This window comes from Gymnoscopelus microlampas, assembly GCF_963454915.1.
Source record: "Gymnoscopelus microlampas genome assembly, chromosome: 20".
Classification (NCBI taxonomy): domain Eukaryota; kingdom Metazoa; phylum Chordata; class Actinopteri; order Myctophiformes; family Myctophidae; genus Gymnoscopelus; species Gymnoscopelus microlampas.
This window is the reverse complement of record NC_139957.1, coordinates 17,477,830-17,495,001: the sequence shown is the minus strand read 5'-3', so window position 1 is coordinate 17,495,001 and position 17,172 is coordinate 17,477,830. Positions and strand designations below refer to the sequence as shown.

Below are 17,172 nucleotides of genomic sequence, written 5' to 3'. Positions count from 1 at the left end.
ACTTTCTCTCGAATTGAGTTATTTCACATCGTGAGCTACAATAGAGATCCTACAGATTTATTATTGTGGGAATAGTATGCACGGGCTGAGCCAGATGTGCAATATTGTGTTCAGCAGTAGGCTATGTGGAGGAGGAGAGGGGGGGGGTGTTTATGTCTCCGTGGAACAGTCGCCCACTGTGCATATGTTTGCCACTTATCCTCCTCCGACTCATAATAGCCGATTATTTGCCAGAACCAGTGCGTACTTGGAGTCAGTGCGCCCCAACACACCGCGGGACCCCCGGGGACCCCTCTCTCCCTGAACGCGCTGGGACCTCTCTCTCTCCCTGTGAGGGGGCTGTCTCTCACTCCGTGATTGAATCCAGCTGTTGTGAAAAGTGCTCGGAGGGGGCTAGTCAGTCAATTTGCATTGCTAAATAATCTGTAAACGCAGAAGAGGACAGATCGCAGTCCGCTTGCGAAAAAAGAAAGGCATTTGCTTCGATAGCTGGTCAATGTACCGAGGCTTCGGTTCGACCAGACAGCGGTTATTAATGAGAACCCCGTGTCGGCTTTTGCGTAAAGACCACAGAGTTAAAGCAAAGACTCACACTCGGGGTCTGGACGGCTGGTCAGAGCACTGTGTGTAGTAGGAAGACTTTACTGCTCGGAAGAATCTCTCTTTTGGGACAGACTTCAGCAGTGCCTCTAAATCATGTTTTCTGGAATACGTGGCTCGAGGATTGGGACTTCTTCAAGGTTAGTGCGTTTACATTTATTTATTTTTTAAACCTTTTTCACCTTTACATTTCCTCCATGATTTGGTGTTTTTAGCTTGAGTTGTGTTTGAATGAATAGGCTAAGTAACGGGATGCTGGCACCGCGCAGGCTGCATCCCGCACAGGCTAGCCTATATGTTTTTCATTGAGGTTTTGTCCCAGAGACTCATTTGATCACTTGAAATTCCCTCTTTCCAGCATGCTGACAGGTCTGGTATTTGCTCTGCTTTCTATCCAGTCTGGACATGGTCAGGTAACAGAAGCTGTTCTTTCATACATGATTTTTTGAGATTATATTTGCATGGATTTATTCATTCACTCACTCACATAGTAGGGCACAGTGAATGTTTACAATAGATGTATGAAATTAAAATGAGCCAGGCTTTAACTGTGCCATTTTACACCATTGACAATGACCACACAAAAAAAGGATGTCCCCTGGAAGTCAAAAACATCCTATTTTTATTGTGGTCCTCATGATATGAAGATGGCAAGGCAATTTGGGTAAAGAAATAAATAAATATAGGAACTTGCAGTGGTGGTGATGTGCCTTTCTTTTGGATAATGCGAACACATCGTAATTTGTGTTGAGTGTTGACAAGGGTCCACTACAGGAGCAGCTACTGAGTCCTGGTTATGTCCCCCTCTAGACCTGCACAGAAGGTTCACTCTACGACCGCAGATCGAGGCAGTGTGTTGGTAAGTTAATAACAAATTGATGCTGGCAGTGTTTAATATTGTAGGTTAGTGTTGCAGACAAGACAATGTTATACTCAATGTGATTAAAATGTGTAGCTACTTAAATATCTGCTGTTAATTGCTAAGTGACTGACTCCATTCTCATTTGGGAAAGTAGCTTTACATTAAACCTACTGTGGTATTAAACGTTATAGTTTACTGTCTCTTGCCCAGAGAAACGGCACACATTGAGTGCAACAACAGAATATGGTTCAACTAATCACTTGCCACCAGCAGTAGCCTAATAAGTACAAGGCCAGTAAAAAGCAATGACTCCCTGTCAATGGAAGTAACAGATGTGGCATGTGGTCCTTACGCTAATGAACCTCCTCCCTCCATCCTAGATGTGGACGAGTGCCGTACTCTGCCGGATCCTTGTCGAGGCGACATGCGCTGTGTTAATCAAATTGGTGGCTACTTGTGCATGCCGAGGGGTTTGTACACCCAGTCGTATCAACCGGAGACCGGAGACCGGGTCCTTCCAGAGTCCTATCCAGACTCATCTGTGGGTTTCGTGGACACCTTCCGCCAACCCCCTTCTGGGCCTGTTGAGCCCAGCTACCCCATAGTGAGAAGCACTGCGCCATGCATCCTTGGATATGCCGTGGCAGAAGACGGCACCTGTAATGGTGAGTCTGCACTCCACACCTGAGTCAAGTGGTCCTGTAGCCTTCCTAGCACTCGTTTTAGGCAAATTAAAGCACAAGGTCTAGGGTTGCTTTACTTGTCAGGTAAGTTCCCAATTCCATAGAGAATAGCACAGTTATGCTGTTATTATTGGAAAGTAAGAAAGTCATCCATCCCATCCAACTTGGTGTTGAGGATGTTCCCAATTCCAGAATTGTGAATTAAGTTTTATAAGTAGTCTACATTTTCAGGTCATTTGTCCTTTATGGCAAACCACTATCCTCTTTAGAACCAGGCAAGGTAAAAAATAAGTAAGTAAATAAAGAAATTGAATTGAATAACCTCAAAAACCCCTCTTGGTCACTGCGCCTTGATTTTCATGACAAACTGAAAATGTAAACAGAGTGCCTAAAGAAAGAGTAGCATTTCTGTGGCCAAAGTAGTGGAAGCATGGGTTTGGCAGACTTTCAAAATGTCTTGCTGAAATCTCTTTTGCAACAGTGGTTTTCAAGTCAATTTCCAATGTCAGTGGTTGTCTCAAATACCAAACAACTCTGACCGCTGGCTACCCCTCTACCTAAAACCGGTTCATTCCCTCCATTCATAGCAAGAAGTGATATCAGGATGCACAATATTGCTAAACTCCAGTGCATTCAAAATACAAGTAAAAGTAAAGTAAAAAACCCATAATCGTCTCTCATTACTATGAAATATGTTTCTCAATGTGATCAAGAAACAGATTATTTTTTTTCTACTGCAGGACAAGACATGAGATTAATTCAAAAGTACAAAATGATTGATATTCCGAAGTTAAATAAATACATAAATTAAGGCACCTCACAAGGAAAACAAGTAGCTTAAGTCATAGGTTGATAAAATGACAGCAATTTTATTGATGCTGAACATAAGGACAAGATCGTTTATTTTTAAATGGTTCTAAAGTGTTTTGTAATAGAACATTTCAAATCCTTCCAGGCTTTCTGGCAATTGTTTATAACAAATCTGGAAGAAATCTGTGGCATGATGTTAGGACGCTGCTTCAAATTGAAAACATAGTTGCGTTTTATTGTGAAGAATGGGCTGTTCAACCTCCCTAAATACTTTATTAGCTTTTCAGTTATTACAGCTAAATTAAATGAAAGTAAAGTGTGTGTGTGTGTGTGTGTGTGTGTGTGTGTGTGTGTGTGTGTGTGTGTGTGTGTGTGAGAAAGTGAAAGAGAAAGATGGAGCAGGGAGAGCGAGCCAGAAAAGAGTGATTTATACTTAGTTGCACCCATAAAATAGCCAATCTACAAGCTCACAACACGTCGTGCTGCAACACGTTGTGAGGTTGTAGATCTGCTATTTTAGGTGCACGACACCGGCGTGCAACAAAGCCAGGAATCTCAGCATAAGTCAGACTTACACCTGTACAAACACAACATATGGATGCAGGCCAAACACACATTAGACTACTGTACAAATGTATCATTGTAACATTCTTGTCTGTCATGCATTTATCTTTAACCATGCATTAATGCTGTAAACACTCCTTTAACACTATACATTAATTTCTAAACTGTAACCCAAAACTCTGACGAGCTACTTGGCCACATATTTTAACCTCCCACAGTCAAAAAGAGAGCAAAAGTAGACGTCTCCAAATACATTATATCTTTTTGGAGATGGAGCACAGGTGCTGCAGTAACTAGTGAAGCCTAATCTATACTTGATGGTACAGTTTTTCGCCAGTGTAGAGGTCCCACCATACCATATATTTATACTTAATCATACGACTGTGTTGCTCACCACAAAAGTCAAGTCAAAAACACAATTTGGTGACAGTCAAATGACAAAGTACAGTCAAATCCTCAGTGTTCCATTAACTCATGTAACCAATGGACATTTTACCTCTGAACTGAGTGTAATATTCGGTTTGCTCATAAAACAGCAGGGAAGGGAAGCTTTCAACTCCTCATTCTGAGGAAAATCTACTATTTGATTGATTCTGTGGAATTTCGCAATAGCAACAGATCCTTGATATCACAGCTAAACATGAGAGTGTCTGATGATTTTCCCAGCTGTCTTAAACACACTCTGGGCAATCCTAACGTAAGCGGTCCAATCTGTCCCACAGGAATACGCTGCTGAAAAGGGCCTCCTGAAGGTCCATTAGGGTATTTTTCTGTCACACTGTCTAAATCAGACGTGACCTTGTAATGAGTGGAAAAAGTACTCATATTCTTCATCTAAAGAGCACTTTTATCCCAGACACAAATATGGACTCTTTCTACTTTTGTAAGGGAAAATGGGGCAGTCAGGGAATCAGCTCTCTGCCTTGTTTGGGTAAACTACAAAATCGGAGCGCCAAAGATGAGGTCATTTGTTGCCAAATCTGTGCCTTGCTGGCGTATAGAACAGACATTCTTCTGTGGGTGCACTTCAAACCGTTGAAGGTGTGTGTGTGTGTGTGTGTGTGTGTGTGTGTGTGTGTGTGTGTGTGTGTGTGTGTGTGTGTGTGTGTGTGTGTGTGTGTGTGTGTGTGTGTGTGTGTGTGTGTGTGTGTGTGTGTGTGTGTGTGTGTGTGTGTGTGTGCGTGCGTGCGTGCGTGCGTGTGTTGGAATGTTGTGTGTGTGTGTGTGTGTGTGCGAGCGTGTGTGTGCGTGCGTGTGCACAATATGCATGCATGGGTCCAGACAGGCATGCCACATACGTATGTCTGTATATGTGTGTGTCTGTGTTTGTGCATTTTAAGATATAGTGATGTAAGGGGTTGTTGATTGATGTTGCCACAGGGCTGAAACTCAGTAGACAGTGACTTCCTGTCTCAACCTGTAACAGACATGGCTGTGTTTTGAAACTAATGGCACAGATCTATCCCTGTCATTAATAGCATCAGCTGTGAGAACAATAGTTAACACTTCATTTGAGCTGTTAATAAATTTGCTCCACCATGGGCATGATATAAAAGAGGTGTAGAGAGTAGTGATAATTATAGTCGCAGCATGCAGGTATATAAACAGTGTGCAAAAGCCCCAGCTGTTGAACATTTTTAGCTAATTATGCTGTTGTAACAGTCATGTCTGAATCATAATTAATTATGATATTATGCATTGTAAAAATAAGATGAAGGGATAGTGAATGGTAAACAAACTGCATTGTCATTAGTGTATGCATGGATTTGTTAAAAGCTTAAATAGGAAAAATGTAGTAATGCATTATTTGACTTAGTAACAAATAGTATTATCTCATTTCTAAATTTCTAGTATCAGTATTTTCATGGAAGTAATATTATTGCATAATGTGTTGCGTATGTAATGTGTTACCCCAACACTATGTTGTCCTATAAGGACAGAGACCAAAATTATATATGGCAAGCAGCTGCATATTCTACTGTATCATGGTATCTAATATTAGCTAGCCTTCAATGTCCACTATAGCAGGTTGATATTTGGCAGCATTTAGTACAGCCAGTAGTACCCAGATTGGAACTATGGGTTACCTATTAGTCAATCAATCTACCACCTGCAGACGTATAACTTAAGAAGTGGTACCTCCTAGGTTATGAGTCTTGGTTCTGTTAATTTGTCATTCATATCCAGTTACAGTGCTTATTTTATTTGGACCACAACCGGTTCTAGCACCAATGGCCAAACATTTTCATCTTATCAGACAATGAAAACACCTTATCATCTTGTCTCTGAAGTTCCCCTCAAGTCCCACTGAGTGATTCTTGAATGCTTGAACACATTTCTATCATCAACATGTTTAATTAAAGTTTTTATTTATTGAGCAGAATTTACGCGTCCTTCTCTTTATCCCCTCCGTACAGCTCTCAGCTACCCCTCAAGTTAATCAAAATTGTCAGAAGTAACCCCCAGGGACCTTAGACAGCTCATGAAAAAGGCTATATAAGGAACTGAACTGAAACGCTCCTGTGGTGTGTATTACACAGTTCAACCTCTGCAGGATAACAGTAGACCCTGCACATGGAGTGCAGATGATCTAGGTGCCCGTACTCAGAGTTTTAAGTTAGTAAGTGCAAGCAGGTGCTGAGACTGTGTTGCCCTTGGCCATGGGCCTAGCATCGCCCCCCCTCTCTCAACCCCTCACCCATGGAGGGCCAGCAGACCAACTTGGCACAAAGGCCAACAAAACCCACCACCAGACGTTATCGCTTATCATGGCAGTCTGTTCAAACAAAAAAAAATCCCAAGCTCTACTTGGGGCTCCCACCCATTTCTCTCACTTGTGTTTCATTGTGAATTGGTGACTTCATTGTCTGAGAACCAAGCACGGAGTGCGGAATTTTTGATTGGTCATGTCCTCATAAGGAAATGTGGCTATTATGAGGTAGTTTATGTGAACTGAACCGGGGGATCTAATGGAATTTGACCCCGATTATAATCTCTAATCTTGTGCAACAACAGTCAAAACTTGTCGGGGTGTTGAAATGTTAACAGTAATGTTGTATTTTCACATTTGGGGTGGCGGTAAGTTAGAAAAGCAAGCTTTTGATTAGAGGGTCAACAGACAGAATCTTCAGCCAACTGGGCATATATCTCGATGGGGAATTGCACAAGTATTCATCCACTTTTCTTTAACAGCTACTGTGAAGTAAGACATTGTAGATATACGTAGGGTTTTGAGAACTTTTATGTATTCTAATGTTAGAATGGTAAAAATGACTAATTATCTATACCGTATATACTATACTATATACTATAATATACCGTTTTTTTTTTTCAAATCTCAAATGCTCAAATGAAAATGGATCGTTTTCTGTATACCAGTGTGTGTGTGTCCTTGAGCAAATTACTTAACACTGCTGTGGAAGTGCTTGGCTCATTTTGCTTTACTGGATATACAGTATTATACTTGTGTGTATACACTACAGTATGTGACTATGTGCACAAATGTCAAGCAGAGCGTCGCTGGAAAAACAAGCATACGTAGAAAAGCTTCTCTAGATAAATAAAGGTTAACAAGTCACTTTATTAACTGCCAAACTGAAATTAGATAAGCATACGGTATACAGTATATGAAGTAGGCTATCAGATAAAGAGAAAAGTCCACAGAGTTCACGTGGGAAAAGTTGAGACTGGAAAATTTTGTAATTTACTGATTGCAGGGGCAGTGCTATAACAAGACACACTCCAAATGTCCACCAGTTGCAAGTAGACCACAACAAGATGCTGAATTCCCAGCAGCTCCTGTGTCACCACAGAGAAAATATTTAAATCCTTCTATAAATTCCACAAATCTGTCTGTCTGTCTGTATATCCTTTGCATATGTCCAGAACCGTTCATCCTATTGACTTCACACAGTATATGTATCTGATGGCCCAAGGAAGTGCAGTGTTGAGGTTGAAAGTGGTTCTCTAGAATCTGGCCGGCTCACTCAGAGCAGGCACGCCAGCTCGCTTAGAGCAGGCGCGTGTATTTAGTGAACCGCTCATCCAGTAAACTTCACACTTGTTTGGTGTATTGCTGAGGACCCAACAAAGTGCAGTGTCTAGTGTGAAGTCCCTCGGATGAGCGGTTCTCCAGAACCGGTCTGCGGGTAAGGACACTGCACTAGTTTGTTTCAAAATACAGAAAATGGCCAAATATATACTTTGGTCAGTGATATACTGTATAGGAGAAAGAAAGTGTGTTTTGTGTGGCCAAAATGTAACTACAACATCAATATCCTGCACATGAAATGTGTTGTTTTTTAACATACACATTAAATCAAAATGTTCTCCTTAGTGGCGGACCCACTGGCCTTTACCTCCCTCTGAATGCTCCAGGCAAAAAGATGAATTTCACAAAAGCGATAATTAACTACTAATTTAACTAATTTAACCTTGTGTTGTGCTCGTTTTCTCTGTTCCAGACATTGATGAATGCGAGTCAAACTCTCACCAGTGCAACCCCACCCAAGTGTGCATCAACACAGCAGGTGGATACACCTGCTCCTGTACAGAGGGATACTGGCTGGTTGCTGGACAGTGCCAGGGTAAATACATCTTGCATGCTGATTTCGCCTTGACCGATTTGGAATGATGAATTTAGAGAGTGATTTCTACATAATCTACATAATCTTACTGTGGATCTTACTTGTGACAATTTACTCATTCAGCCAGAGCTACTGAAGATGGCAGCAGATCCTAATGTCTAGCATTGCTGCTACATATCCTGTACATTTTTAACATGTACATGTTGAAAGGCTTAACCACTTCATTTGAAAATGTAAAACATTTTTTATCCGATGAGGAGGAAGACGAAGAGGAGGAGCCTGCAGAAACTGGAAAAGAAGATGATGCTAAGCTCATAAACATAAAGTATCACATCTATTTGTGAGCTTGTAGATCGGCTATTTTTGAAAATCTTGTGAAATTATTTGAAAGTCTTTGAAAATGTTTGGCTACACTAAAGTTAAAGTTGTTAATTTTCCTGTAGCTAAACGGCAACTTTAAACGGCAACTTTAACCCGAATCCTAGCGTTCCTAGCGTGATTAACAGAACAATGTGTTAATGCATTATTAATGCGTTAACTTCGACAGCCCTCATTTTGTCTAATATTTCATAGTCCTGGCAGTGATTATAGCGAGTCTCGAGACACAACACATTGGGAAATGTTATGCCAGATTTTCACATATATGACTATAATAAAACGATAGGATTCAGGTTAACGATTGTCAAAGTGGTGGCCCTTTATGGTGGATATAGTTGTATATATGATGAATGTAATAAATTACTCACTTTAAGTATAGACATACTGTATGAATAAAGGGTTTGTTCCTTGTTTCCCTCTTTGTTGGCCAGATATTGATGAGTGTCGCTATGGCTACTGCCAGCAGCTGTGTGCCAATGTTCCTGGTTCTTATTCGTGTTCATGTAACCCTGGCTTTCTTCTCAACCCTGACAGCAGGACCTGTCAAGGTACAATACACACACTCAAACACTCACTCACTCACTCACTCACTCACTCATACATTTTCATGCTGCGTTTACACTTTAGGTGCCAAAGTGACAGGCTACAAGTGATTTTGATGGAAGCCATCGAGATGAAGCTACAAAGTGATGCAGAACACTTGTTGCTGCATAATGCCGTGTTCACACCGACGGGAAGCTGAACAATGAATCAGCTTCTATTTTCAATGTTATCTCTATGCAAATCAGCCGGAGGCCAAAGTGGACTACACACACCCATACAAAACAAATATTAAAGTTGCTACATACTGTCATGAATTTATAATAACCTTTATCACAGAGACACCGACAAATCACAACAGATCACTCTGACCTGCTCTGCTCTACTCTCGGCGAGCAAGTGGAGATCTCCCGCCGCCGCAGAGACTTGAGTGACAGGTACTTGGACACGCCCAGTTTGATCAAAAAACACTAATTCAAATAGATTTCTGCTTTTGGGGCATGTTGCGTCGGGGCATGTTGCGTCACAAATCAAAGTTGAGCTGGCCTGGGGCGCCGATGACCTACTGGTTAAGGCACATACCACATTTAGGCTCTCATGCAGCCTGACAACGAGCTGCTGGTTCGAGTCCCAAACCCGACGACCTTACTCCCTGTCCTCTTTCCATGTTTCCTGTCTATGTCAACTGTACTATCCAAATAAAGGCAGAAAGCCCCCCAAAAATATCAAAAAATCTAAAAGAAAAGTTGAGCTGGCCTCAACTTTTTTCAGTGATCCAATGATGCAGTGAAGCATCAAACAATCAAATGTTTTTGTTTCACCATTTTGGTAAATGGACTGCATTTACGGTATATAACGCCTTTCTCCAAAGCACTTTACAATGTATTTCACATTCACCCACGCACCGACGGTGGAGGAAATCATGCAACCTGCTCATCAGGAGCAATAAGAGTTCAGTGTCTTGCTCAAGGACACTTCGACACAGAGTCAAGAAGAAACGGGGATCGAACCAGGAACCTTGCGATTCCATGATGGCCACTCTACCTCTTGAGCCACTGCCGCCACTCCCCTCCTCTGCTCTGTTCCGTAAATGAAAGTAAAACTCATTCTTGCCCTTAACCATTTCCTTGTTCTATTTATCCCTACCCTTTTATTCATTTACGCAGTGTGGCTTGAGCAACACTTCAACGGTGACTCAGAAGAACTGTAGCTTTTTGCACATTTTGTACCTTTGTAGGTACACCACTAGTGTGAACGCAGCATTACAGTACACAGGCACACATACACACATCCATACTCTTTCTGACTATTGTTTCTGTACAATTTACAGTACAATTTACAATTCAGGAATCTATAGACGCTCTTATCCAAATTAGCTATACATGTACATTTACATGCACAAATATTCTCCTGATTCAGTCAGTGTGGTACATGTTTCCCTAACTGCTCTGCCACTCTTCACCCTTCAGATGTGGATGAATGTGAAGATGAGCCATGCACTCACGGCTGCTTTAACACGTATGGCTCCTTCATGTGTAACTGCGATGAGGGATTTGAGCTGGCGTCTGATGGCACTTCATGTATTGGTGAGGAAAACCATTTGTATGTGTTATATTGTTCCCCCAAGTGCTCTTTAACAACATTAAAGGTCTTAACAGACGGTGAGCGGTGGACGCGTGCGTTACCGCTCGGATCAGCGGGGTTCGCGCCGCGATCATTGTTGTTTTGTCCTCCTGCGGGGAAAAGAAATGCTGACCACAATCCAGCTCTTCCCGCCCACGTGCGTGTGCACAAACGAGTGCGATAATTTCACGGGACTGCGCCCGCGCGCCTCACCGCCCCTCAATTTCATTCATTAAAAATGAATTACATAGGCGCGTTGGCTGCTTCCACTCTGAAATTACCTTAATCCTGGCGTCCCTATTTGGGGCATGTCAATATAGGTGAAATATATCATTTCTTTTCAATCAAAAAATATTCAACAAATGTAAGCATTTTTTTAAATAACAGATCTACAATGTGTCACATTGCGATGCATTGTGAGCTTGTGGATTGACTATTTTCACTATTCGACTTAAGTATATAGTTTTGATATACAGTAATTGTGATCTGTACTGAATTAATGAGATATCTCATCTTGGGTAGGCTACTGGTAAGCCAAGCAAGTCCGTATCAAACGCTGTAAGGGTGTCTTTCATTCTTTCACTTCATTCTCAGCAATCATGTCATGGAACAAGATGCGTGTTTGTATGTGTTTGGTTTATGTGTAATGTAAAGCATATTAAACCAGTCAGTGTATTAGTTTCCATATCCAGCCTCCAGATGGGCTATTGTTATGGCTCTATTATGAAATGTAATGGAACATTATATATAGCACCTTTTGTAACAACTAAAAATGGAGATAAAAAAATCTCTAGTTAATGTTTTGAATCAAGTAAATGTATCATTAGATCAGTTAGGTCAATAGACTCCTGACATTTCTGAAGAAGTGAGCCCACTGTGTTGTGTCATTTAACACATGAGAATTTACTATGCCTTTTCTTGCCGTCCATAGACTTGGATGAGTGCAGCTTCTCTGAATTTTTATGTCAGCACAGATGTGTGAACGCTCCTGGCTCTTTCGCCTGTCACTGTCCTCCTGGATACTATGTATATGAAGACGGCAGGAGTTGTGAAGGTAATATCAAGGATGAGGGAACCTAAAAGAATGTTACAGGTTCATGGGCTTTAATGGTTTATTGAATCTACGATAACTACACAATTACCAGTGAGTCAGAAACTGTAATTATGAATTGTGAAACATGATTTGTAATGTGTTTTGATCCCATATCTTTGATGAACTCTGTGATTAAATCATAAACACATTATTGGCGCATGCAAGGAATGTAATTTTCACAAGGACACAAATGACCATTTAACATAAAAACCTAGAAAGTGATGGAAAGTGTTGGAAATTCAAATATAAAAGCTGACATGCATTACTTTAAACAATTTGTTTCTTGCTCACTTGTTCACAAAGCTGAAATTTTGCTTTTATTGAGGTAATAATGGTGGATGTACCTTCCTAAATGACACTTTGGATGCTTCAAAATAACAAAGAAAACATGTTGAGAAGCAACATGCATCTGAATTTCATGTTTAACGGTCAGAATTTTGACTGTTGTTGCATGTATAACTTTGTATGCACATATTGTTAGCAGATCAATACTTTTCAATATTTTTAGTTATACATTTTTTATGTGTTGATGATGTTGTTTTGATGATGATGATGATGATGATGTTTTAACTGACTATGGCTGTTGTGTGTTTGATTTTGAAGATGTCAATGAATGTGAAACTGGTAACAACACCTGTACAACAGCACAAGTGTGTTTCAATTTCCAGGGAGGTTACACATGCCTGGACCCTTTAAAATGTGACTTGCCTTACATTGAACTCAGTGACAAGTGAGTACACTCCTTATTTTCTCACTTCTCTGAGTTAGTTTCCGTCTCTAAGACCATTTGCAGTATGTACTGTAGGAATGGTTTAGCTTAGGAGTTGCTATGTAGTGCACAATTGTTTGCATTTGTGTTTATGTGCTACTCGCAGAAAATAACTGATGCATGAATTAGGCTAACGGTGTCCTGAATGTCAGAGGTTCTTAATCTCAGAAATACCTGCCATCCAAGTGTTTACTCCTAAATCAGAGAAATTCACCCACCCAATGAATGTCCTTACACTCTGAAAACATCTGCAATTGTGATGCTGCTTAGCCCCTCTTGGTTACTTGTCTATGGTCCAATATATCACTGCAAGGGCTTGGAGCACAAAGGAGAGCTTTTCAATGATTGCAATTATTTAATTAAAACTAACATATTTAAGCAATATATACTGTTATACAGATAAGGCTTCAAGGAATGTGTTTTAAATATTCATTTTTTATGTTGTTTTTAATTAAATAATTACAATAAATGAAAAGCTCTCATGTAAAATTCTGAAAATGTCACTTACACCCTTCGCGCTCCAAGCTTCATTCAAGCTATACATTCAACATATCGTCACTGTCGCGTGGAAACCTTGTATGTCCGAAACCGTGACTTTTCAGGAAGTTGAAAAAATAACCTGTGTTCTAATGGATCCGATGTAGTTATTATTTAGTCACAAGCAATTGTTAATAGTTTTCATTGGTTAAATATTCATAAAACCCACAGACAGACTTTAACTTTCGCTTAATTTTTTTCTTCAAACTGCTATTTTTATCTGACACTGACAAGTTGAAAAATTGAGATACAAGGTTCCTGTCCGACAGGGACGATATTGTATTAAATGAAAATATAATACTATATTCTCATTCTTTGCTGTGGCATTTTGTTGTTAGCATAGGCTGTACATGCAGGTATTTCTTTGCCAACCTAAAAGACACCTTCCCTCTCCTCTCCCTAGTCAGTGTATGTGTTCGGCTGAGAACCCTGCCTGCAGGGACAAGCCCTTCACCATCCTATACCGACACATGGACCTGTCCTCTGGTCGCACTGTGCCTGCAGACATCTTTCAGATGCAGGCCACCACGCGCTACCCTGGTGCCTTTTACATCTTCCAGATAAAGACAGGCAACGATGGACGAGAGTTCTACATGAGGGTGAGTCTTTTTAATAAGACTCTGTAAAGTAGTGGATAGGATCACTCTACAAATATGGAGATGCATCAATTGCACCCAATTTAGACCAAAGAGAATATCCTTTTCCTTGTAGAGCCAACAAAAACAAATGTTTGTGGGAAGTTAAATTTGTCCTCCTGTATTGGCTAGTCCTGCACCACAAATGCGTTATCTTAAATATTTCTGTTCTGTTATTCAACACCACAGGATAATGATCACAAACTGTAGTAGAGTGGCTTGTTGTTTATATGAGACAGCTGTCAAACTTTTAGGTCATTGACTTTCACTGAGTGAGAACACCAAAGGTGCTGGAATTCACAGAGTAAAGGCTGTAAATCACTAAATCTGTACGGCTGAAGTTGCTCTCTGAACTCTTTGGTGATATCTTTGGTGAAATGTATCTGTATTTGTAAGGTAATTAGCCTTGGGAACCAACAGTTCCTGAGCCATAGGTCAGTAGCCTGTCTCCTGTTTCCATAGTGTGAGGCAGCTTGATGTACAAGTACACACATTGGACATGGCGCTAGTATGTCTCTGGGATTTACCCCCAATCCAACCCTTGATGCTGTGTGCCAATCAAGGAGGCATAGGGCACCATTTTATAGTCTTTGGTATGACTCAGCCAGGGATTGAACCCTGACCTCCCAATCTCAGGGGGGACACCCTAACCACAAGACCACTGACCTATTTCTCCCAGGTGGATATACAAAAAACATTCCAATATTTACTTTGCATTTGTACAACATGTGGTACTGGGTACCATAACAGCAGGAACAAAATACAACCACCACTTCTAGATAAATTAGTCCATAGACAGGTTTCCTGTTAGTAAACATTGAGAGGAATATGACCGCGCAGCTGCGGGGGGAAGCCTATGGGTGCGTTTGGAAATTACGCACCGGAGCACACTCGCCTATTAGTTTGTATTGGCCAGTGCGCTCACTGCCGCTCAGGGCTGTATTTTCGAACGCGCCTTCCACCCCCAGGCATGCGCAGATTGCGCATTCTGCTCTGTGATGACGTCGCTCGGAAACCCGTCTATAAAAATGGCAGTAAAACGGCAAACAATTACCCCACCCCTGAGTATGATGTAAGCACACAGGGGCCCTGTGTAATATGGTCATTGGTTTAAACACATCAGCAACATTGTGGCGTGTAAGTATCTTTGGCCAGCAGATGGAGCTAGAAGTGCATACGATGTCTTAATGTGGGAGACGTTGCACAAGCAGACTTAGATAATTAATTTGGTCCATTTGGTTTCAATGCATATTTCCTGTCAATGTATACAAAATCCCAATGCACCGTTATTATTTTTTCCTTTGTAACATCTGCTTAAATCTGCCTACTTTATAAGTCCTGTTTACACAAATCATAGATCTGTTTTTCCACCCTCATCCACAATGTTATTTCAAATGACTTGTGGAAAATGCATTAACTTTACTTGACTTTGAAGTCACATGTGATATCTTATCAAAACCTAAAATGTACCTACTGTAGATTTAGATAAGATATCTCCCTAGGGACACTGGTGGCTTGGATTAGATTTTTGTTTTCTGCAGTCATCACATTCCATTAGTTCCTATGATTCATATCTCATTATCCCCCACTCTCCTCTCTCTCTCTCTCTCTCTCTCTCTCTCTCTCTCTCTCTCTCTCTCTCTCTCTCTCTCTCTCTCTCTCTCTCTCTCTCTCTCTCTCTCTCTCTCTCTCTCTCTCTCTCTCTCTCTCTCTCTCTCTCACACAGCAAACAAGTAATGTGAGTGCCACCCTTGTGTTGTCGCGTCCCATCAAAGGACCCAGAGAGGTGGTCCTGGACTTGGAAATGGTCACAGTGAACAACGTCATCAACTTCCGAGGAAGCTCCATCATACGGCTCACCATATTTGTTTCCGAGCATCCTTTCTGATGGGGCTAGTGTGTGGTCTCAATGCATTACAGCCCCCCCGAGGACCTTTTCCCCTAATTGTCCCAGCTCTCTGCAGTCTAGGCCAACAGCCCATGACGGTGCAGCTGCGGCATTCTCAGCTGCAGTTGATGGTTTGCTTCAGAGAGCTCGTCCTCATATTTTTTTTTTATTACCATGTCATCATCGACAAAGACGCATCCGATAAATGCTCAATAAAGATCAGATTATGGGAAGAAATCCCTGTGCCATCATCCTGCCTTGTTTCAATGTTTAATGGACTCTGTTGCTTGATGTCTGTGAGATGGACGTTCCACACAGAGGGATATTTATGGTGTACAATTTTTGTTCATCCTTGATTTTTTGAATATGTTGCCTGACAAAATGGCTTAAATTGCTTTCATTGAACTAAGCAATGTGTTTGTGTTGTTTGTGCATCCTAAACACAGTCCTCCTGATCTTTTCTCACAACTCTTATTGTCTGTCATCCCTTTCAGATAAGCTGTGAAAGTGAGCTTGCAATATGTGAGTCAATCTATCAAGACCTTTTTGTGTCTGAACCCAGAGCTCAGATATGGCTGTATTTTGTTTACTGACGTGGGTATCAGTTGAGCTGCAATGTATATATTTTTTATTAGACTGCACATGTCTGTGCTTATCCAAAAAACATGTAATGTAACTTTTTCATTCACAGTGCCCTTATGTAAACTATAATTGAAATAATGTACCAATCAGCTATTGACTGAGTTGAATTACTGATATAATTTTGTCTTAGATCTAATGAATTTATTCACCACACTGCTTTATGTGATATAAATAGGCTCTTGTGGCCAGTGATGTTTGTTTTCTGGTTATTGTCTTATCTTCTTCAATGAGAACCTGTTAAGTGAACCTGGTCAGTAAATAAAGTCATACTAGACCTGAGAAAAATGTATGGTGGAATTATTTTCCAGATGAGTGACACTAGAACAGTGCACTCCTTGGAGCACATATCTCTGCCAGGCTGGGTTGCCTACCAAAGGTTGTGTCAGTCGTGGGGTGCAGCTGTGTCAGGACACGAGGAAGCTGCTGGGTGGAAATAGGTGGAAGTTTTTTATGACAAATGGAGCAACTTTTGCATTTGTTGGGCAAAAGTGCTTTTGGAGGTGTGATCTAGAGGCCCCTCAACATGCAATTCCAATTTGGGGATGATTGGATGTGTTCATCATAGCGTTTTGTTGTAAGAAATAGGCCCGCCCAATGTTTGAAGGCAATTACAGGCAGCTAGATTGGCCTACACACTTAAGTTGTTACAGCTGCAAAGCATAATGAGGGGTGAGGGCAGCATCACTTCATCAGGTGTGAGTGGAACACACACCTAATTATAAATAATGTCAAATGTTGTTCTTAATAATGGTTGATAACCACAGGTTGGCCTTTTTTAAAAGGGCACTTTGGGCATCAGGAGCAAAGGGGCAAGTGCACAAGCCCCCAAAGCCTGGAAAACACCCAATCCATACCTCCAGGCGTGTAGAAGATAATAACAACTGTGGTTTGTTGATAACCACATTACTGTGGTTTGTAGGCTAGTTCGATGACGGCATAGAATGACAGCAGGCGGGCAGTGA

At 41.1% G+C, this 17,172-nt stretch overlaps 1 protein-coding gene across 1 annotated transcript; it reads left to right on the top strand.

The window, feature by feature from the left end:
• Nucleotides 1-234: 234 nt before the first annotated feature.
• On the top strand, nucleotides 235-16,489 carry fbln5 (fibulin 5). The gene is made up of 11 exons (XM_084044734.1): nucleotides 235-740; nucleotides 959-1,013; nucleotides 1,411-1,459; nucleotides 1,843-2,127; nucleotides 7,983-8,105; nucleotides 8,915-9,031; nucleotides 10,493-10,609; nucleotides 11,578-11,700; nucleotides 12,343-12,469; nucleotides 13,449-13,644; nucleotides 15,407-16,489. Exons 1-11 carry the CDS (start codon nucleotides 697-699, stop codon nucleotides 15,566-15,568), a joined length of 1,398 nt encoding a protein of 465 aa, XP_083900860.1. The 5' UTR covers nucleotides 235-696; the 3' UTR covers nucleotides 15,569-16,489.
• Nucleotides 16,490-17,172: the final 683 nt, after the last annotated feature.

Coding starts and splice junctions, on each gene's coding strand:
- fbln5 (XM_084044734.1), top strand. CDS start 697: ATGTTTTCTGGAATACGTGGCTCGAGGATTGGGACTTCTTCAAG. Junction 8,106..8,914: donor GGTTGCTGGACAGTGCCAGG/GTAAATACATCT, acceptor TTTGTTGGCCAG/ATATTGATGAGTGTCGCTAT. Junction 9,032..10,492: donor TGACAGCAGGACCTGTCAAG/GTACAATACACA, acceptor TTCACCCTTCAG/ATGTGGATGAATGTGAAGAT.